This window comes from Colletes latitarsis, chromosome 11 (assembly GCF_051014445.1).
Source record: "Colletes latitarsis isolate SP2378_abdomen chromosome 11, iyColLati1, whole genome shotgun sequence".
Classification (NCBI taxonomy): Eukaryota; Metazoa; Arthropoda; class Insecta; order Hymenoptera; family Colletidae; genus Colletes; species Colletes latitarsis.
The window spans coordinates 29,323,190-29,345,183 of record NC_135144.1 but is presented as its reverse complement, the minus strand read 5'-3'; the positions used below and the strand labels follow the sequence as shown (position 1 = coordinate 29,345,183).

The following is a 21,994-nucleotide window of genomic DNA, read 5'->3' as shown; positions in this document are numbered from 1 at the left end:
GTTGCTGACAAATTGTGACGCGATGTAATATAATATAATATGTTTATATGTATTAAAGTGTTGTATAATGTAAATCTATGGCAATAAATGATATGATTTCAAAGAATTCTATGTGTTCTCATCATTTTTACGCTTCTTTTCCTATTGAAATCATTCCCTTAGTTATAAGACACTCCGAATCTTTTAAAATTTTCTAAGTTCCCCGGAAAGATTTCAAATTTCCCGCCGCCAGGAATTTTTGCGAATTCCTGGAAATGACGTCATTACGTAATATTACGTAATATTACGTAACATTACATAATTTTTGCCGAAAAATTCCGGCCGGAGAAATTTTCAAGAGCTATTACGTAATGTTACGTAATATTACATAATGTTACGTAATATTACGTAATTTTTGCCGAAAAATTCCGACCGCGAAAAATTTTCAAGAGCTATTACGTAATGTTACGTAATATTATATAATGTTACGTAATATTACGTAATTTTTGCCGAAAAATTTCGGCCGCGAAAAATTTTAGAGAGCTATTACGTAATGTTACGTAATATTACGTAATATTACGTAACGGCTTTTTAAAATTTTTGCCGAAAAATTCAGGCCGGAATTTTAGCCGCTGCCTGAAACTTCTTGGAAATTTCAGGGATTCCGAGAAGTTTCAGGGACGCCGGTAAGTTTCAGGGATCCGAGAATTTTCAGGAATTTTTAGAAATGACGTTATTTCTATTTGGAGAGGGAAATAGGGGTAAAAAATGATGAGAATACATAGAATTCTTTGAAATTATATCGTTTATTGCCATAGATTTACATTATACAAAACTTTAATACATATAAACATATTATATTATATTACATCATGTCACAAGTTGTCAGCAACGGTCAGCAGTGGTCAGCGATGGTCAGCTGACGTCGGGAGATGTTGGCAGAGGCCAGTTTAGGTCGGGAGATGCTGGCAGAGGTCAGCAGAGGGTGGCAGTAGTCAGTAGTAATCGTTGTACGTTGCCAGAAATATAAACGGTGGTCAGCAGTGGTCAGCAGCGGTCAGCAGAGGCCAACGGAGGCCAGCAGAGGCATGCAGAGGCAAGCAGTGGCAAACAGAGTCCAGCAGAGGCAGGCAGTAGCAAGTTGTAATCGTTATATGTTGTCAGAAGTATCAGGAGTGGTCAGTAGCGGTCAGCAGAGGCCAGCAAAGGCATGCACAGGCAAGCAGAAACCTGCAAAAGCAAGCAGAGACTTGTAGGGGCATGCAGTAGTAAGTATTAATCGTTATAGATTATCAGAAATACCTGCAGTGGTCAGTAGCGTTCGGCAGAGGCCAGGAAAGTTCAGCAGAGATAAGCACACGCTGACAGAGATCAGCAAAGACCAACAGAGGCTGGCAGAAGTCAGTAGTAATCGTTATAGGTTGTCAGAAATATAAGCGATGGTCAGCAGAGTCCAGCAGACGCAAGCAGCAATCAGGAGCAGTCAGTAACAGTCGCTGTATGGTGTGAAAAGTTGTCGGGAGTTCTGTACTTTTGTCAGCACTGGTCATCAGAGGTCATCAGAGGCAAATAGAAACCAGGAGTAATTAGAAATAATAGGAGTAATAGGAAAGGCAAGTAAAAATACCTGGGCAGTCGAGATTCCAAATCGTATGCCGTAGACGGGAAGTCGGCTTTCAGTTGTTAAGAGCGAGAAGGCAAATGTCAGCCTTTCTCTCTCGACTCCCACGAGGCGGACGGAAATTACTTCGGGCACCTTCGGAATAATCGAGAAAGAGGGCATGTGTCAATTTGCCTTTGTCGACTTTCCGAAACTCCACGAGCTCACGTACGCGTGATCTGCCATGTGTGAGTATAGCACCGGGTGCTGAATCTGGCATCTATGAGTATACCGTCGCATGAAAACGTATCATCCTTCCACGAGAAGAAGGCACAGCGTGTTTAGATCCCCACTCTTGCTGCAGTCCGCTGATTGGCTGTCACCGATCTTTTTCACCGTTTTCGACCAATACCCGTGAGTCAGTGGACTGCAACAGGAGTGGGGATGTAAACACGCTGTGCTTTTTTCTCATGGAAGCACGGTATCCTCACGAGCTTCGTTTCGAACCTGTGCTATAGTCACAACTATCGTATTAAGTTATGCGCGAATAGTAATCGAGAAAAGTTAATAGTCGCGTATGAATTGAATTCTCGCACAAATTTCTAAAAGGTAATGCAATACTCGCGATCCTAAAGTTCGCTTTTATATTCAACGTTACGTCCAAACGACTGCAATAAAGTCATACGACGTGCCTTGAACCGTACGGTATCTCTACAGATACGTTCAATTCAAAGAAGAACCGATAACGATAACGTTTTCGAAAATGGACGCGTTCCTGGTTGCGAACAGATTTTCTGAGGTTTACGATCGCGCGATACGGCCATAACCAGGCGGGAATAGCGACGCAAGCGCCGCGTCATTCTATTGGTAATTTTGTTTCGTATCGTTCGTAAACTTCACATGTTTATTCTATTATGGATTCGACGATGAAATAAACGTTTTCGATCGTCGGCGTTACACGCGCGTAATTTCCACGAGGCACCGTTCGTTGGTTCGCCAATAATTCGAAACGTGTTCTGTGAAAAAAACAACGATTTTTTTAGCGGCACGGTCCGCCATTATTGGCGCTTACCAGAGCGTTCAACGAAGGTTTTCTTTCGTTTACAGAGTTAATACTCGCGTTTGCAACCCGGGGGCTCGCATAATCTTATAATGTAAGTATCACGAATTAGTTCCTTCCTCTTCGTTGACCGTTTTCTTGTTACGATTTTAACCTTGCTCTCGGGTGTTTTCATGCATGCACAGGGCACGCAGCCGTAAGGATAGCACGGGTAAAAGCGACTCTGAAGCTACGGACAAAGAGAACAAGAGGGAAAGAGGCAGAGAAAGAGAAAGAAAGAAACGCGCCGCTTCCTCGTCCAGTAGTGGCAGTAGGTGAGATACTGGAAATTTTGGACCGTACCTACCAGACTGGAAACAGAAACGAGCAAAACTTCGTACAGTCAAACCCTGGTTTACATTCTCATAACATCTTGATTCTAGTAGCTACACGATAAACATTCGTTGGGATGATCAAATTCAAGTTCACGTGTACCATTTCATTTGTTTTCTGTACGTTAAACATCACAGACTTCGTTGCTGTTATTAACACTAGGTTTATGGAATACGTCAATTTGAGGCATTAAGATTCTAAACCTAACATTACAGAACTTATAAATATTATTTGTTAGCAATTTATGTTGAATTTAATTGATGTAATGATATGAATATACACTCTAATTAAAAGAAAAATTGCATTTTAATGTAACTGTTAACACAGCAAATTACAATAAAAATGTGCGCAACGAGTGTCCGTAAACCTAATGTTAAAGAATGGAAAACCTATTTCTTAATCTAATACAATATCGATATGTCTGTATGTATACATATGCATTATGTTTACTCAGCCTTGCACCAACCATTCTGGAAGCAATTAGTACGTGAGTCCAGGGTATGACTACACAAATGAAATTACTTTGAACTTTTACTCATTTCACTTTGAAAAAATTTCGACATATTCCGTAAATACCAATGAATGTGTGTGAAGAATTCTGAAAGTTGTATAATTCTTTACCAAAAATTTATAAAAAAAAAAGCCTAAAAGTAGGCATTTTACAGTAGCGTCTAAAACCAGATTCAATTTTGCGAGGTGATTCGGTAATCCAGTTTGAAAATGGTTCCTTATAGTTTGAAGTTCTATGTACCGTAGAAATTCGACATTACTTGTTGGCTGACCCGATATATTTATGCTATTTGGATAGTTCCTCGGATAGCAGCTCCGGATCGTCGTCCACGAGTAGCGGGAGCAGCTCGAGATCGAGCTCCACGTCCAGCAGCTCCTCCAGCAGCTCTGGAAGTTCTTCCGCTAGCTCCAGAGACAGAGGAAGGAAACGTAGTCGGAGCAAAAGCGTCGATGCTTCGCGCAGACACGACAATAAAGAGAAGGAAAGGGAGAAGGAAAGAGAACGGGAGAGGGATAGGGACAGAGACAGAGACAGGGAGAAAGATAAAAAGAAAAGTAGCAATTCTGTGATCGACAAACCAAAACCCAAAGGACGATCTAGGTACATATGCATCAGCGCGAGGAACGAGTACAGACATCGTTGAATCTTGTAATTTCTTTCATTTGTTTCGATTCGGTTTATAGATCACCGTCGCCGCGCAGGAAACGTAGAGAAAGGTCACCCATACCAAGACCAACGAAAATACATATTGGACACCTGACTCGCAATGTCACTAAAGAACATATTATGGAAATCTTCTCTACGTATGGGCAAATTAAGATGGTCGATTTTACCATGGACAAGCTACATCCCAATCAAGGACGAGGATTCGCGTACGTAGAGTTCGAAACAGCGGACGAAGCGGAGAATGCAATGAAACACATGGATGGTGGTGAGTATCAAAATGTCTCCAACTCTACCAGTTCCATCTTTGTTAACGATTGATATCCGAGCAAGTGCAAACGAGTTGTACAATGCGTTGCGATTAACGTTTCCCTGTACGTATACAGGGTGTTCGGTCACCCGTGGGGAAAATTTTAATGGGGGATTCTAGAGGCCAAAATAAGACGAAAATCAAGAATACGGATTTGTCGATGGAGGCTCCGTTAATAACTTTTTAACGAAGCCTCCATCGACAAATCCGTATTCTTGATTTTCGTCTTATTTTGGCCTCTAGAATCCCCCATTAAAATTTTTCCCATGAGTGGTCGAACACCCTGTATATCTGTTCAATTTGATTAGTTTTTAAAACTAAGATTCTACATCAAACGTAGCGTAGAGAGAAAGAAAGATCGTGGCTCAAACGTGTTTCAGTCGGTTTCCGTAAGACCTGCAATTAACGTACAACTCGTTTACATCTGATTTCATTGATCCTCCGGTACCATCTGAACATTTTGACCGCGCTGTGCAGGACAAATAGACGGTCAGGAAATCACTGCTGCCCCAGTATTATTACCAAAGCCACGACCGTTACCTATGCGTCGAATGTCTCCTCTGATGGGAAGAAGGGCGCCGCCGAGGTGGAGCGGCGGTGGCAGGAACACACCTCCGCGTTATCGTAGACGTTCGCCGCCGATTAACCGTCGGAGAAGCCCCCGGCCGCCGAGACGCAGACCGAGGACACGATCGCGAAGTCCACCGAACAATCCACGGCATCGACATCGTCGCTACACGAGATCAAGCTCGAGCAGCTCCCGATAGCAATCTCTGTATATATAAATCAAGAACTGAACTTGACCAAACGCAGTTCGTCCTGGTTGGTCGTTTTAATATATTAAGCAAAACAATTTTTACCGAACTTCATTTGGAACATGACTGGGAAGTGTATGCACTCGGAAACAATTTATAGACTTGTCCGCGACGGTGTTCGCGCGGCTACCCACGTTTCTCGACGGACGAAGCACCGTTTCGCGACTACCACAAGTACCGCTTCTTTCAAATATATCAATTTCACACGTGTCAAATACATTGCAGTTAATTGGTACCTGAAGGCCGCTGACCCCGGGCAATAAACAAAAAGCAAAAATTAAAAAAAATATGTATTTAAAGATTTTGTCGCTCGACAGTATTAAATATGACATGAAGACTTCAGAAGAAATATTATTTACTACTAAGTACGTAATGTAAGCGTTATTTCGTAAAAAGGAGAACAAAGTAGAAAGATGAATTTAATATATTTTTCATTTTTTTTTTTTATCGTAACACGTACCCAGTGTGTAGTATTTATCGACCGATTATCGATGCCCTTTTTTCTGATGTCTTTATGAGCTGTGTAAGATGTTTCAGGCTTGGTGAAAGTACTAGAAGAGACAGGTTTGATAGAAACTATGATTATTAGACCCTTTTACAAAGAATCAATTTTAGAAAAAACCTATTCACACAAAATCCTCTTTTATACTTCGCGATATCTACAAGAACAGAACCATTGCATCACATTGCAACCTTGCATCGATGAAAAATATCTACAATTTTTAAATTGCGTATGGTCGTTAATTATATAATAATATACACTTTTATGGTGACTTTACAAGTATAAACGAAACAGTTTAAGAGCCTGATTACTCGACAGATGTATTATTATTTCTTTTTCTTTTACTTTAGAGGCACCAGAGTGTTTCGAATTCTAGCCTGGTCCATGGCACGAACATTCTTTTTGAGAGAGATCTCGAATTGGCTCTCTGGTAACGTAAAGACGTATATTATGTATATATACGTATATATACAGGCTGTTTCAAAATTCATGGGCGTAACTTCTAAATTCGTAAACATACGGCCGATGTGATCTTATTTTTGAGCTAGTAGCTTTTGTCTTTCAGAAAATCTCACGACCCCTTTCATTTAAAATTGCAGGGGGGTCGATTGATTGGCTAGCACGATCATCTGATTTAAATCAGTTGGATTTCCATGCGTGAGAATAATTGAAACGTATCAGCAAACAAAGTTGAAAAACCAATCTATCGTCCAGCGCGAGCATCTGATCTAAATCCGCTGGATTTTTATTTGAGGACAATAAAAGTTTTTAGTTTGCAACAACTAGTAAACTGTTGAAAAATCACGACAATGAGGTTAAAGGAAGCATGCATTTCCTATGAAAATAATTAAACGTATAATATAAAAACAGCTGTGACTCGAGAACAAGATCATATGGGGAATATGTTTATAGAAACTTTTTTTCTTTATCTAAACGTACTGAACTCGTCTCGAAAGTTACGCCCGCGAATACCGAAACACCCTGTATATACATGGTCGACAATTGAGAGGACGACGAAACAAGGGGGGTGCAAAACCATATTTTGTTTCTTAGATTTTTGATAAAGATACAAAATCAGAAGTTGCAATTTTTCTACGTAGCGTTAAATGTTTTTGATTAAAGCACTTTGGCACGGACAAACTGCTTTTGTATTTGTTCACTCGCAAATCCCGTATTTCCCGATAAATATACATTTTTCTTTTCATACTCTTTTTCTCTCTCTCTCTCTCTTCATTTTTCTTATTTTGCAAAACTGAAAACGCGAGTCGTTTCCGTTTCTTTTTTTTTTTTTTTATAATTTGTCCAAGAATTTGATTTACGCCTTGCGTCCGTCATACTCGGTTACTTACAAATTACGTGTGAAAAACAATTGCAATGCTTCTGAACGATCTTACTTTTTATATCACAGGAAAGCACCAGAGTGCAATTCTAGTCTCCATGCAAATCAGGGGAGAAGCAAGCTTGTGCTGTCAAAAGCCAAAGGTACCTGGTTCTTTTGCCCTCTCGGTTCACTATTAAATCCCTACGGTACAAATTAATCTCTATGAAGAAAATGAAAATTCATACGTAACTTTCGTTATATTATATCGATTAAATTAGGGCAACATATTATTATTATTATTACTTTTTTTGTTTTTTTACGATCGTATCCGTACGTCAGTAGTAGAGATTCGTTTATACGTTCGCAATAAATAAATAATTAAATAACTTTCGAGTAATGGTTAGAGATCCGCATAATTTTTTTTTCTCTTCAACTTGGATTTCTTGTTTGTGTTGTTTTTTTTTTCTCTCGTTACGGTAGCATCGTCTCGCATTCTACAATATCTATAATATTACACACGATACTTTTTTTATTATTTTTTTTTTGTTTAAACTGTACGCATAGTTATCGTAATGATTAAAGTTTATACCGCTATAAACAGTCAGATCCCCGAAACTTGCAGAGAATCACAAATAAACGTCATTGTCGTTATTTCGTTTGTTTCGCGACACAAATTATTTTATCTTTTTTTTTAATCGACGCCTTGCGCGGTTTGGCATTCAACGTGAATGTGAAAGTTATTTGTCCGCCGTCAGACGCCGTTTGGTTGCGTAGACGGTAAAAACCCTACCGATCGCAAACAAGGCATCTTCGTTAACGATCGTCGTACGGGAGTGCGTTTTCATCGAATGTTCTACACGGTTTCCTGTTCTTCCTTCGCACTTTCCATCGATAACTATAAATATTATATAATCTATGTACAATTTCTTTTAAATAACGCCTCTTCTCCGTTAGCAAAGTATCAGCACCGTAGGGAAAGAGGAAGGACCGGGCGTGGTTCAGGGGGGGGGAGGGAGAGGGCGGAATAATGGAGATCTTTTTACTCAAATGCTCAGAATGCTGACCCTTTGGTGCGTTCGCTCGCAGAAGCCGAGGACGCAGGGAGGATGTATCATCGGGATTGGGACGCGTCCTCCTTCTTGTGTATATCCGCGTGCATCAGAGCAGGATCCAATTGCCGCGTCGGTACTCCCGGCCCGGGTCCCGCTCTGTGATGCATGTGTAAATTGCTGAGCGGCCCGGGGCTCGGGTCCTTGCCCCTCAGTGCGTTCACAGGTGGTGGTGGATAACCGGCGTACAGCTTGGCCCTTTCCTCTTCCTCTGCGCGGAACGCGGCGGCGGCCATCAACGGATTGTAACGGAGCTGTTGCAACGGATCGTAGCGATAGTCCCTGAACGGGTCGCCAGGCCACGGGCCGCCGGGTTGACCGGTGGGGCCCGACGGCGGTGGAAAGTGTTGCATCGGATGCGCGCCCAGCCCGGGGAGCATGCTTCGTGGCATGGAGTGCGGCGCTGGCATGCCGTGAGGATGCCTCGCGAGGTACGAGTGAGGATGAGGATGATGGTACCTGGCGTCGGGCAACGGACTTGGTCCGGGCCCCGTCGCCGACGTGCCACCCGGTCCGGGACCCGGTGGCCTCGGAAGCATCACGACCTCGTCGTCCTTGCTTCGCGGTTCCTCTTTCACGCGCACCTCGCCGCCGTCCATGGGCGCCGCGCCGTTTCTCATCGGCGATCGTTCCCGACCCACGACCACGTGCTGACGATTCTGATGCATCAATCTCTCGCGTTCCATCTCCCGTCTCTCCATCTCCCGACGTTCCTTGTCCCTCCTATCTCTCTCCCTCTCCGCGGCCTCCTGTTGTTTTCTCTTCTCTTCCTTCTCGCGTTCCCGTCTCTCGCGCTCCCGTTGCTCCTCCCGTTCCCTCTCCTTCTCGCGCCTGATACGTTCGCGCTCCCGTTCCCGTTCCCGTTCACGCTCGCGTTCGCGTTCACGTTCGCGCTCGCGCTCCCGTTCGCGTTCCTCGAGCTCTGCCCGTCTATCGATCGCCGGCGGTTCCGGCTTCAAGCTCCACGCGACGGTGGTCGGAGGAAACCCGGTCGAGGCTCGTTGCAATCTAGAAATTTGTCGAAGAGATCGTTAACTTTGTCTCGCGTAGTACGTCGATTGGATAGCTAACAAGGAGAGTGCAAGATCTTCGGGTCGTCGATTCAACCGAAGCTCCGTGTAGGGTTGCCGTTAGGTGTTCCTAGTCTCGAATCCAGAGGCAGAGTTGTTCTATCGCGTAACCTCGGTTGACCACCGCTGAGCCACTCGGAAAAATATTAACTCTCTGACAATGATGTATTTTCATGAAGATTGCGCCGAACCAATGCACAATGTTTCGATTAAATCGGCGATCCGACGGGCATGCACTCTCCTTGTAAGTAAATTTAATTTATCGAACCTTTTTGAAAGTGAAACGTACCCTCGCCACGGATCGTGTACAGAACCTAACCCACCTAATGGTGGCATTTCTCTAGATGGTGGAAAACTGGAGAGACCAGGAAAATTTGGATTTGGTGCACCAAACGTCGACGGATACCTTCCAAACGGTGACATTCCTGTTCCTGTAACAAATTTGATACACGCTCGAGTTATTCTTCGTCTGGAATTATCAATGTTTCGTCGAAGGTGCCCTATGGTAACTTTCGTAATTTATGTTGGCAATTTATATCGAGTTCTCTTCTATTCACGAACATTTTTGAATAATTCCTGAAAATGGTTTTCACCGTACGGACCAAAATATTGAAACAAACAATTCTATGTTTAGAGTTTACGATAAGAGGTTTTAAAGTAGAACGTACCTGCAATAAAAATGTGTTACTACTGTGTTCGTACGAGTTGCGGAAAAATTACCTAAATGCGATGCTGGTGTAGACAGAAAGCCAACAGGATGAGGTGGAGGTGGCGCTGGATGAGCTTGCGGCATGTTGGTGGGAAATGGAGGTGCCATCGGAGGTGCGCCAATTCCAAGACCGGCTCCTGGTCCTCCTGGATAAAGATGGCCAGGTGGTCTCAGCAGTTCCGTCTTAGTATTAACGACGTTTCCCGCCTTAGCTTCCGCTTGTTGCTTTTGTTGATGATGATAAATTTCCCAAGCAATGCGTACATGCATCGCATTCCATTTTCCAGTCTTCTGCAATAGACAATATACAAATCGTGAACAACATATTCATACACTTTCTCGAGTACATAGATTATTGGATTATATCGTTTTAACAGTGAACGTTTGAGAACAAAGTAATTATTTTTCAATGTACGAACGAACCGTATAAAACGCGAATAAAAATTAAGATTGGCTCTACCTTTGGTGCAAACGATGTTAGATGGTTGGGTGGTACGAAAGGAGTAGAAGGTGGTCCAATACCCGGATGCAGAAGACCGGCATTAAAACCAGAGTAGCCGGACAGATTTAAATTGCCACGAAAAAACGGTGACTCGACACCGCCCAGCTTCGGGATATCCTTGAACTAAATGGAGATAAATAGATGCATGAACATTATCCTCGGTTGCCTAAAATGTCACGTGTCTGTCAAGTGGTACTTACAATGGGAGGTGGAAAGAGGGTGGTCGCGGCCGATGGCGGAAGCAAAGGCGTCGTATGTTGGTGTACGTGAGTATGCTGATGTTGATGATGGTGCATCTCTGTCCTGAGGTACGGAGAAGGTCCCAGATTACCAACTCCGACACCAACGTTCCTGTCTTGAGAAGCCAAGAATCTATTGTCTAGCTCTCGCCTTAGCATGTCTGCTTGACCTGCGACATGAGTCACCCCTACTTTGAATTAGTATCTCGTTCATCGGTACCCCTATTACGGTGTTCACTTGTTTCTGTTGCTCAGAATCGAGAAATTCCAACGCAGTCTATGAACTTACTTGTTTGAAAAAGCGACTCGGCGGAGAACGGGTTGGGATTGGTCGTTGGCGGCGGTAACGAAGGCAGTGACGTATGTGGACTCGAACTGGACACAGGTGGTGGTAACGGTGCTGCGAACATCGGCGGTGGAAATGTATGCATGCCCAATGGTACGGGTGGAGGTGTTGGCCTTGGAACTGACGTTGCTGTTGCCGGAGACAACTGCGAAGTTGTGTTGCTACTGCAAATTACACAACCATATAAATCGTCGCGAAGGAAAACTTTGTTAAGAAGATGTCGATAAACATCTCCTGTGTTTTCAAGTTTATAAACATGGCGTATTTCATATTTTTATAGAGGGTCTCCCAAGAAAATGGGAAAAGTTATATTTCTAAAACGGTTAGATATATTAGTCTGTAATTTTGATCGTATAACACATTGAAGTGTATTAAAATACTTCAGTGTGTAATTGTTCATACATTCTCGTATACTATTTTACGTATGCTACGGGCCACTCTATATATAGAAATACGTGTTAAAAAGAGTTTCATATTGCTCATACCCAATCCATCCTTGTGGCTTGGAATAAGCAGGTAGACTAGAATTGGCTGGAGAAGACGTGTTTGGCACACTTACGGGCGTTATGCTACCTCGACTTAGGCTACTCACGTTACTGCTGTAACAAATAATATTACAATAAGATCTTCATTGCAACGAACGCTGGAGATACGTATGATTACAAGAGTGTACCTGTAACTATCCCTCTCTCGGCTCGGACTGTGCCCACGGGGTGAGTTATTGTTTCTTCCAGTTAAACTACAGGACACCATATCCCTGTGAGCGATGGTGTTTGCTGTAGTAACTGTATTAGTTATTGTGGATACGCATGTCGTAGTTGCGGCGCTCAGTGGAGTATTGTGATTTGTGGTATTATTTCCTACAGGCTGTTTACTTATGTTAGTGCACGGAGATGCTCTACTTCCTCTCTAAAAACGGAAAGTATCGTTGTTAACACTCGTTTAATCGAAATCCATTATTTGGATCAGTGTCTCTTAAACTTCGTTTTTTTACAAGGGAAGGACAGCAACTTGAATTTCGACATTCGATAGAAAATATTTACTTTTTGTTGTCATAATGTTTACTTCTTGCCATATTCAATGAATTTTATACAACAAAGCACACTTGACTATGTCACAGTGGCGCCATGTAGGACGCCAATGACGCGGGACGATGAAATTACCAGATAAACGGGAAAAGATCGTCCAACAAGATAGACACTACGTTTCGATATAAAAGAAGATAAAAAGTGAAAAATATAAACCTCGATTGAACGTATGGAAATGACGCGAACTTTCCGGATAACCTAAAATACTTTGTTTCTCAATTTTTCTTGGTAAATGGATGGTCAGTCGGGGTCCTTCCCTCGTTAGGTGAAAAGAATACGTGACTTACCACTTCTGCCCGTGAAGAAGCAGAATGGGAAGGAGACGGTACCGCAGGTGGAAGGTATGGGCTGTGATTTAGAGCAGTGTACGGCGTATAAAGTGGCGGATAAGACGGTTGCGTTTGTGGATAAGCAGCCATGGGTATCGACGGTGGATAGCTGGTGGTGGTCGCTCCGTTTGATGGTGCTGCTGGGGTGACACCTAAACTGGCTACCGCGGGACTAGTTGTATGACTCGATGAGACGAGGGGCACATTAGGTGTATGTAACGCAGGTATCGTAGTGTGAGGCTGCTGGGACAAGGAAGGTGGTGGCAGAGCAGGGGAAGCTGGCCGCTGTTGCGGAGCTATTGCACGTGGATTTGCTGCCAACGGACTAGTCATCTGAAAGTACGTTTCATCAAATGTGTGTTGCATCCGCGAAAGCGTAATGAAGATTTACAAAAATTTACTTACAGGTGGCTGGGATATGTGAGGGGGTAAAGTAGGACTGGGAGGACTTGGCGCTGTTGGAACTGGCGCAGACGCAGGCACAGGAGGCGGTATAGGTGCCGGAGCATCCGTTGCTGGATTAGAAATTTGTCCACCAGTGTCCGGAGGAGAACCTCCTGCCCCATTCGCTGGAGGCAATACGTGTGGTGAAGACGATGGCAACTCGTCTGGAAAATCAGTTATAATATCAAATTATTTATGATGCAAACAGGTATATTGGTAATTCGTCTTTTCTACTTACATTTACGTGCAAGGGGTGGTGGGGTAGAAGATTCAAAGAGTATCGATTCAGCATCCGAGCCCTGGAATAAAATGTAGCATTCAAAAAAGGTTGTTTGCTTATCATTGTACGCTACTAGTGATGTAAAGCCTATGTACCTTATCGTCTTCTCCTTCACTATCACACTATAGCAAGAAACAGAAATAACGAACAATTATTACTACAGCAATTTGCATTTATAAGTAACATTCCAACTTGGTGGATTCTGACACTTACGATATAACCTTTACCCGAACTGCAATGACTGCTAGCCTGTAAGCACGATAGAAATTGCACAAGTATGAGAATTTGATCGAGCATCGTTTTTCATACGGTTGTAATAATTGATTTGTTGGTAGTTTTGCTTACATCGCTGAGGTGGTCCCTGGAACTGTCTGCGTCCTGGCAATCCCTAGGTATACCAGGGCCATGCAGTTGTTCAGATGCTCTACCACTATCGTCGCTTGTACCTGCATCTAGGCCCTACAAAGCAATGCACGGTTAGATAATGTTTCTGTTACACGATGGCATAATATTTGTGTATCATTAAAAAATTACCTGGTTAAGCGTCGAAGGTGTCAGTATGGAATTGTGTGTATAATGGTTGTGCTTGAAATGGTTTTTGATGTGGTGCTCGTTGTGTCTATTATTCTGTCCCGTATCCACCTTTGGTTTTTCTTCCACTATTGACAGTAGTGTGTGCAATTTCTTGACATTATTTTTACCAGCTAGCTTTATTGCACTCTGGAATCAGAAACAAATGATCCAAATTACATTTTCGCATTACATGGAATAAAAATTTCTTATACACAAAAAAAAAAAGGAAATGAATTTCATAGAATACATTGTAAAATTAATTGTATTTACAGGTACGATAACAATTTAATTCGTGTTCAGCAAAGCAAATGTTAACCAAAACATAACACGCGATCAACGATTTCAACGCTCGGTGTACATTCTTAAGAACGTAAGATTACATTCTGGGAGAACTGTCGTCATTTGCGAGAGTCTAAGGATGCTGTTGCAAGTGGTATCGCGATAAACGTAGCATAAATCCTTACGGTGGTTCTTAGTACGATCTCTGGCTCTGCGGGCAAGAATTAAAATAATCAAATCGCATTCGTTGCGATCGTTGGTTACATTCGATGCACGGACGATACACGGTGTACCGTTCGCCTGATGCTTGGTTTCACGCGCATATAAAATCCCACCAACCAGCAAACGGGTGTATTCAACACGTATGGTAAACACGCCACCACCGATCTCTGTCACAACCTCGCCGCGCGGGTGGAAAAAAATCGGCCGATCGCGATATTTGCGTGTCACCGTCGCCGCGGAACGTCGACGATCTCTGATTCGCGCGCGATGAATCGCATAGACGGCGTAACTTGGACACTGGTCGCGCGCACAGTAGAAAAAGCCGCACGAGAACGCCTTTCCGTCGGGTGGCTTTAAACCGCGATGTCAGTGCACATTTCCGAACGGGTGGCGCTCTGCCCCCACCATCGCCTCCTCCTTTTCTCTCGGTGTTTCCCCTCTGTGCACCTAAATACCGTTATCGCGATAAACGATTCCCGTGTTTCGGGAAGGACGAGAGGAATACGCGCGAGCCGGATACGATTGGCCGCGGACAGGAGCGATTCCACGTTCGGATTCCAGCTTTAAGACGGACGGGCGTTCGCGAAGATGACAGCAAGATTCACAAGCGAGCACCGTGTCTCGTGTGCGCGATGCAGCACACGAATGGTGGGGGAGAATGAAAGAGGCAACGAGCGGGGTAAAGGTGAAGGGAGCGCGCCGGAGAGGGGATGGGAGGACGTAGAAAGTGGGGGGAGGGGCGTGCGAAAAAAGGGTGGAGAGGGGAGGACGAGGAAGGCAGGGAGGAGGGAGCGCGAGGCAGAAAGAGAAGACATTGACCGAACGAGCAGCCGCGCGACAAGGCCTCCTTTGCCGTGCCAGGCCAGCTGGAAGGAACGAAGCCCCGAACCCTGACTTCTCTTTCTCGACTCTCTGGGTATTACTTTCCTTTTCCGATAACCGTGCGTACCCGTTCACGGCTCTTACCCCTTCGCCGTTCCTCTCCTCGTCCCTCTCACGGATTGGCTACCAAAGAAACGACGGGAAAAAGCCACTAGAGCTCTCTCGGTGTAAAAAAACTACCACCTAGCAAAAGCCATACTCCACCTGCGCACGTGTGCCAACTGCGAAGCGAAACCCCCTAGGACGTGTACCGCGGTCGGATTACACGCTCCGTATCTAAGGCGAATTAATCGAATAAACCTCCGTCTTGGGAGCACACCGGAAAAAAAAAAAACGAAACCTGCATAAACCGCATATATCGTAATGGTCGGGGCGTTCCTTTTTCTTTCGTTAATCGCCGGTCGAGAAAAGTTGCTTCGAGGTTGGTTCGCCGATACTGCTGCGAAATAATTTTCACGCCGATATCCCATGAATATTCAAAATTACGTATCTAACGTAACTGTTAACATTTTTGATCACGGCGTTAACTTTTCGCCGCTGAATTAATCGGCGGACAGCGGAAGTCTGCATGCGCTGGCTTAATTTCGCAAATTTACGTTTTAATAATCGTACGTGTAAATATGTGTGAAAAACTAAATAACGATACTTTTACAGGATCGTGAACGAGAACCAAACTATGTTTGTGCTCCTTGTTTTTTTAACTCGACTTGCCTAGAATAATATTGTTGCTCGCGTTCTGCCATACTCGAGAACGGCTTGTTAATAGGTTAATGTGTCGCACGTAAAACAAAAGAATAATCACGTTAGAACGCCTTCGAATTTGTGTAAGTCATGAGAGAGAATTTGTTCTTGGATGTTTCGCTGTTGCAACCAATGGTAAGAATGCACGGTCGATTTAAATTCGTATCGGGACAGAAAAATTGTTGGTTCGAGAAAGACGAAGAACTCTGTTCGACGATCCGGGAGGTGAGGTTCCTCGACACGGGACGAGTAAAGGAAGGTCGTTCCCGGACGTGCGGACGTTCCACCGGTCGGCTACTCCGTGCTTTGGCTAGCCGGCTACTAAACTCGTCCGTACAACGTTGCCACGTCTATCCGTTCGGTGTTGACACGACCAGGCTCTAATTCAGCTACTACTCGCAGTTCGCGTACACTCGGTCGCGAAGTTAATGCGCTCGTCCATATGCACATGCGATTTCAACGAGCGGACGATTCCATCGAATTGTCTTCTACGCATTACTCAAGTCATTATGTCATTTCAACTTATCCGTGTATCATACACGACTGAGCATCCATTTTTGCGGACAAACGCACACGGCGGATAAAATTTCTATAAGAACGCTACTATTTTTAATGAAAATTACGCGAATTCTTAGTTAATAAAACCAAACGATACAAGTATTTTAATCGTTGAGTTTAAAAATCATTTTATTTCCAACTCGCATTACCTCAGAGCGGCTCAGTCATGAACTATTGAGAAAAAATAATTGTGTAATACCAATTATATGTATGTGTGGCAAATTATGTCTACGCTGCTGTAATTTGCCTCGTCATTAATTGCATTATACTTTATTAATAAATTCCTTCATTCTTCATTAACAAAGAATAACAGTTAATAACGAGGCAGATTATAGTAATATATGTAAACGCAATTTACCACACTCTGTGCCACGAATAATTACTATCATACAATCTTTATTAAATAGTTCATAATTGTTAGAAACAGTCACTGAAATTACTTTTAACTTTAACAACTTAAATTTAAAGTAATCAAGACAATCAAATTTAAATAAATTTTCCAAATTTATAGTTCTACATATTTCAAACATTAAAGTACTCTAAATTATGTGTATTATTATGCGTATTAATCGCAAAGGGTTCGTAATGACAGATCGTCGACAGATTCGGAAACAGATTCTTTTTCGCGAATTCGGATCACTTATCGAGCAAACGGTTACGTGCATTTCGACCGACCGTTATTTCACGGGGAATGCGATTCTTAACCTATCAGAATACGTCAACAGCGCCCATTAAATTTGGCGGGCATCGCTAGCGCCGAGATTTTGCATTCTCCGTTCTCGTTTGTAACAAGCGGATAATAACAGTCATTCGGACATCTGTTTGACGAAAATTTCGGCTGCTTGCCAGTATCAAATTGACGTGCTGAGCGTGAAACGACGTTGGCCGTCGTCCAAAAATTATCCGAAAGTAAACATGTATCGCGGCGGGCATTGTTTATAGTCTGCGTTCACTGTCTTCGCGTTTCCGTTTATTTGTAAATTTTGCTGTCGATTAGGAAGAGATCTGCAACGCGATCCGTCGATGTTGACAATGAACGAAAAACATTTCTAGGTAGAGAATTATTACGTATAAATAATAATTAATAACTAATCGATCGAACGACGTAAGGAAGAACAACGAGAAGAGGTCGATACGAAAACATTTACAGCGATGTCTCGTTTTTCGTGTCTGACAAACTATTTACCGTTAGGTTTTATTAAGTGTTTACAAAACAAATGTTGAGAACAGCAACGGCCGCGATCAATGGGCGATAAAACAGGACTAATTCTCGGTAGGAGAGATTCTTTATCGCGGATGATGTATTTTAACGCCGTAAATGACGCGAACGTCGAACGGAATGCGGTGGCGAAAGAAAAAGGAACAAGAAAGCCAGCCAAGTATCGAGTGACGGTGTTCATGTTTCGTCTAGTTCAGGCACGCTCGACCTGCGGTCCGCGGGACCCATCCGGCTGTCCAAACGTTTATCTGATTTTAATTCTTCTTTGTAACAACAAACTTTTCGTCGAGTAAAAATTTATTCGTTTTATGGTCCTACGTTCGTGTCTCGAGTCTGGCCATTTCAATCCGAAACACTCTGTACGTGAGCCGGAGAGAAAAAAGAATGTATAGTTGGTCTGGTTGATCCAAACGGCCGACGAAGTGAATTTAGTTCCGCGAAAACAAGACAGAGGGAGAAAGTGGCGGGAAGCGTAGAGAAAGAGGGCAGTGGACGGGGCGCTAGAGAAAAGGAAAAAGTCACGGGCGGCAGTAAGAAGATTTACAGTGGTGTAAATGCGGCGATAAAGCGACCATCTACGGTCCGCGCCGGAAGATTATTTTCGTACGTAAATATTTTCCACTGATTTGCATGGTTTACTGTTCGTCACGTTCGGCAGACAATTACGCACGGGTTTCGAAGGTGCACGTAATCCCGATGATTTGTGAATAAGTGCCGCCATTATCTCCACGTGCAACGTTTATTGCGGATAATACTGGCTGCGATTGCTTCCGCGTGAAAATAATTGCAGTTTAGCGAGGCTTTCAAAAGGAACAGAAAAACAAATGGTCGAGTTATTGCTTTTTCAGCAGTTTACTGCGGTAACCCAATCCTCGATTTAAGTCTGTCTTAATTCACTCCCTTGATCCCGTTAACCCCTTGCGGACGGAACAATTCAAAGCCATATGTTTCTTTTTAATTACACAGAAAGATAATATACAGGGTGTTCGGCCACCCCTGGGAAAAATTTTAATGAGGGATTCTAGAGGCCAAAATAAGACGAAAATCAAGAATACCAATTTCTTGATGGAGGATTCGTTAAAAAGTTATTAACGTTTAAAGTTCCGCCCGTACTGAATTTTTTTCTCGAAAATGTGCAGGATTTCGGGGGTATGTCTATTCACCAAAAATGATTGTAATTGACCCCTGCAACGGAAAATAATTTTTCCAGAACGATTTGAAATTGTTGAATTTAATTGTTAATAACTTTTTAACGGAGCCTCCATCAACAAATTGATATTCTTCATTTTCGTCTTATTTTGGCCTCTAGAATCCCCTATTAAAATTTTTCCCACGGGTGCCCGAACACCCTGTATATACTCAAAACTAATAAATATATATTTTCGAAAAACGAAGAAGTGGATGACACTGTACTTCTTTGTTGGTTTTTCGCAAATTCTATTCCAACAGACTTATCACGGCTCGACGACGATGTAGGTTAGGCCAACGTGGCACACGTTAAAACCATATAATCGCGTCCACTCGATCGTACTTCTTTTCCACGAAGTACAAAATCGTGGATATCGATTTCGTGACGGGGTATTTTAATTCGGTACCGACGCGATCAACGAGACCAATTAATCCCGAGACACGCCGCGAGATCTGAAAGTAAAGCATTCGCCTTTTTGCGTGTCAAATTATAACGAAGAGAACTGGGTCAACTCGTCGTGCACCTGCACGAGCGTGTTCGTTCATCATCGATACACATCCCTTTTGTCGTTTTCCGTATCGATTCGCGGGCGCACGAACTCTCTCGACAATTCTTCTCTCATATTTTTTTTTCTTTTCTTTTGGCTTCCGGCCGTGTACGGAGAAAACATTCGCGTACGTGCATCGGACGCGGACAAAAAGTGCTGGCCTTCTTTTTCTTCGGTGCTCGCGAGGCAAGACAAATACTCTAATAATTATGGGAACAACATTGCTCGTCGGGTCTGAAAACGCAACGATGACGCATTTCGTCTTTCAAGGTCGCCGCTAGGTAAGCACAAGTCAACGAGCAATCTAAACAATCTCAAAATGAACGGTCCGTCAGCGTAGACTCTGGATCTCTAGAGTCGAGATCCATAAAAAAAGAACAAACTTTTGTATGGAACAGTTGTTCATTAAATTTTCGAAAACGTGGCTTAACAGAGTGTTCGCCACCCCAGGGAAAAATTTTAACGAGGGATTCTGGTGGCCAAAATAAGACGAAAATCAAGAATATCAATTTCTCGACTGAAGCTTCGTTAAAAAGTTATTAACAATTAAATTCAAAAATTTCAAATCGTTCTAAAAAAATTATTTTCAGTTGCGGGGTTCAATTACAATCATTTTTTGTGAATACACATATCTTCGAAATCCTATCTACTTTCGAGAAAAAAATTCGAGAAGGTACTGAAATTTTTCGACGAATAAAAAATTTTTCAAATCATTCTAAAAAAATTATTTTCGGTTGCGGGGGTCAATTACAATCATTTGTGGTCATTACACATACCCCCGAAATCTTACGCACTTTCGAGAAAAAAATTCCTTACCGAAAATCTAATTAGGTGCCTGAATTTTTCGACGAAAAGAAAAAGTTTCAAATCGTTCTGGAAAAATTATTTTCGGTTGCGGGAGTCAATTACAATCATTTTTGGTGAATACACATACCACCGAAATCCTATCCACTTCCGAGAAAAAAATTCGAGAAAATGTGAAATTTTTCGATGAAAAAAAAAATTTCAAATCGTTTTGGAAAAATTATTTTCGGTTGCGGGGGTCAATTGCAATCATTTTTGGTGAATATACATACCCCCGAAATCCTGCGCATTTTCGAGAAAAAAATTCAGTAAGGGCGGAACTTTAAACGTTAGTAACTTTTTAACGAAGCCTCGATCAACAAATTGGTATTCTTGATTTTCGTCTTATTTTGGCCTCTAGAATCCCCCATTAAAATTTTTCCCAACTGTGGCCGAACACCCTGTATAATTGTTATTTTTATAATATTATTTTCTGGTTGTTAATATAGCCATGACTTAATGAATGTTCGAGTGAAACAATAAGCGATAAATCCTGCGCGATTTCCTCGATTAACTTTACAGAGGTTGTTTTCATTGTGTTCCTGATTAAACGCATTATGAAATGGAGGGTTAAAAATATTCGCACGCTGAAATAAACGGTACGATAATTATGAGAATATTCGCGTAGCCTGAAATTGAAACGATGCCGCCTCTCGCGTCGTAGTATAGACCGCAACATAAATTTCACACGGGTTAACGAGCGATTCAAACCGTTTCGAAATTAATCTATCCGACATGTATCCGAAAATTAGTCCCGAATCGAGATAAAAATTTAATGCAAATTTTCACGTTACACCGGCCGTCATTTTATTTAATCACGAGTATTATCGCTCAAGTATGTCTGCTACATTGATGTTTAAATTTACCGAAAAATGGGGGCTCGCGGGAAACGGTGTATACAGGGTGGCCCGTTAACAACAGAACACCTTAATATTTTCTAACAGATTACGAATGTTATGGCAATGTACTGAATCATTGGGTCACTATTCGTTGACCACGTACTGGTATAAATAGTATTCTTTGAAATTCTCATTTGTTTTACATGTAATAAACGTAAGAATAATGTACTAAAAAAATTCGTGTAATCAAAAATAATACAATCTACTTGTCATATGCAAAAAAACTTAAAATAACATAAATTTCTAGTATAATATTTGTAATGTACTGTTCTCGTGTTTTATGCCCACCAGTTATTGGTGTATACACTCTAAAGCAGCGTTGAAAAACCGTCTGTTTGTTTACGTTCTTGGCGATGAGACGCAGACGTAGTATATCGGTCCAAAGATTCGTGGAGGTTATGTTGCAAAGCAGCAGGTGCTGCCTCGTCTTTTCATCATGGCGTGGCCTATGTTTACATTTTAGTTTCCTTCTTTACGTTTTGTTCTATTTGTATTCTGTTTCGGTGCAATAAAGTCGTAAAATACAATAAATAATACATTAACAATATGATAACCGCTAATAATAAAATTTTTTATGCGGACCCAAAGCCAAGATCGAACATAGACTCGTTTAAATCTGCAATATTGGAGATTTAAAGAAATATACAGGATGTTCGGCCAAAATAAGACGAAAATCAAGAATACCAATTTATTGATGGAGACTTCGTTAAAAAGTTATTAACGTTTAAAGTTCCGCGTGTAGAACGACGCGTGATAGTGGTTCTTACAGGCGAAACTTTTAAACGTTAATAAC

General features: G+C 42.4%; 2 protein-coding genes across 8 annotated transcripts in view; one reads left to right on the top strand and one right to left on the bottom strand.

Moving 5' to 3' along the window:
• The first annotated feature begins 2,108 nt into the window (after positions 1–2,108).
• On the top strand, positions 2,109–5,288 carry LOC143347705 (uncharacterized). 3 transcript variants are annotated; one of them, XM_076777139.1, is made up of 6 exons: positions 2,109–2,188; positions 2,687–2,733; positions 2,825–2,953; positions 3,820–4,122; positions 4,206–4,453; positions 4,973–5,288. In XM_076777139.1, coding segments are annotated over exons 2-6 (972 nt in total). In that variant the 5' UTR covers positions 2,109–2,188; positions 2,687–2,731; the 3' UTR covers positions 5,263–5,288. The 3 variants fall into 3 exon arrangements, with proteins under 3 accessions (XP_076633254.1, XP_076633253.1, XP_076633252.1); XM_076777138.1 differs by lacking the exon at positions 2,109–2,188 and adding an exon at positions 2,297–2,446; XM_076777137.1 differs by lacking the exon at positions 2,109–2,188 and having other exon boundaries at positions 2,299–2,733.
• A 2,014-nt stretch (positions 5,289–7,302) lies between these two features.
• Positions 7,303–21,994, bottom strand: part of Tay (tay bridge kinase) — a 39,334-nt gene continuing 24,642 nt past the window's right edge. Inside the window, exons 2-16 of one of the 5 annotated variants that reach the window (XM_076777118.1) lie at positions 13,784–13,969; positions 13,595–13,708; positions 13,463–13,498; positions 13,345–13,371; positions 13,208–13,268; positions 12,931–13,133; positions 12,484–12,858; positions 11,782–12,017; positions 11,594–11,704; positions 11,052–11,272; positions 10,724–10,932; positions 10,482–10,646; positions 10,033–10,312; positions 9,581–9,743; positions 7,303–9,250 (exon numbers count right to left, since the gene is read on the bottom strand). In XM_076777118.1, coding sequence (XP_076633233.1) covers positions 8,245–9,250; positions 9,581–9,743; positions 10,033–10,312; positions 10,482–10,646; positions 10,724–10,932; positions 11,052–11,272; positions 11,594–11,704; positions 11,782–12,017; positions 12,484–12,858; positions 12,931–13,133; positions 13,208–13,268; positions 13,345–13,371; positions 13,463–13,498; positions 13,595–13,708; positions 13,784–13,969 — 3,393 coding nt within the window. In that variant the 3' untranslated portion in view covers positions 7,303–8,244. Of the gene's footprint in view, positions 9,251–9,580; positions 9,744–10,032; positions 10,313–10,481; positions 10,647–10,723; positions 10,951–11,051; positions 11,273–11,593; positions 11,708–11,781; positions 12,018–12,483; positions 12,859–12,930; positions 13,134–13,207; positions 13,269–13,344; positions 13,372–13,462; positions 13,499–13,594; positions 13,709–13,783; positions 13,970–21,994 lie in introns of all 5 variants that reach the window. The other 4 variants (XM_076777116.1, XM_076777115.1, XM_076777114.1 and 1 more) reach the window with 4 other exon arrangements.

Bases quoted from the DNA above. Each gene is read 5' to 3' on its own strand.
- LOC143347705 (XM_076777139.1), top strand. The intron at 4,123-4,205 runs GTACATATGCAT...TTCGGTTTATAG, and splicing joins AAACCCAAAGGACGATCTAG to ATCACCGTCGCCGCGCAGGA. The intron at 4,454-4,972 runs GTGAGTATCAAA...CGCGCTGTGCAG, and splicing joins AATGAAACACATGGATGGTG to GACAAATAGACGGTCAGGAA.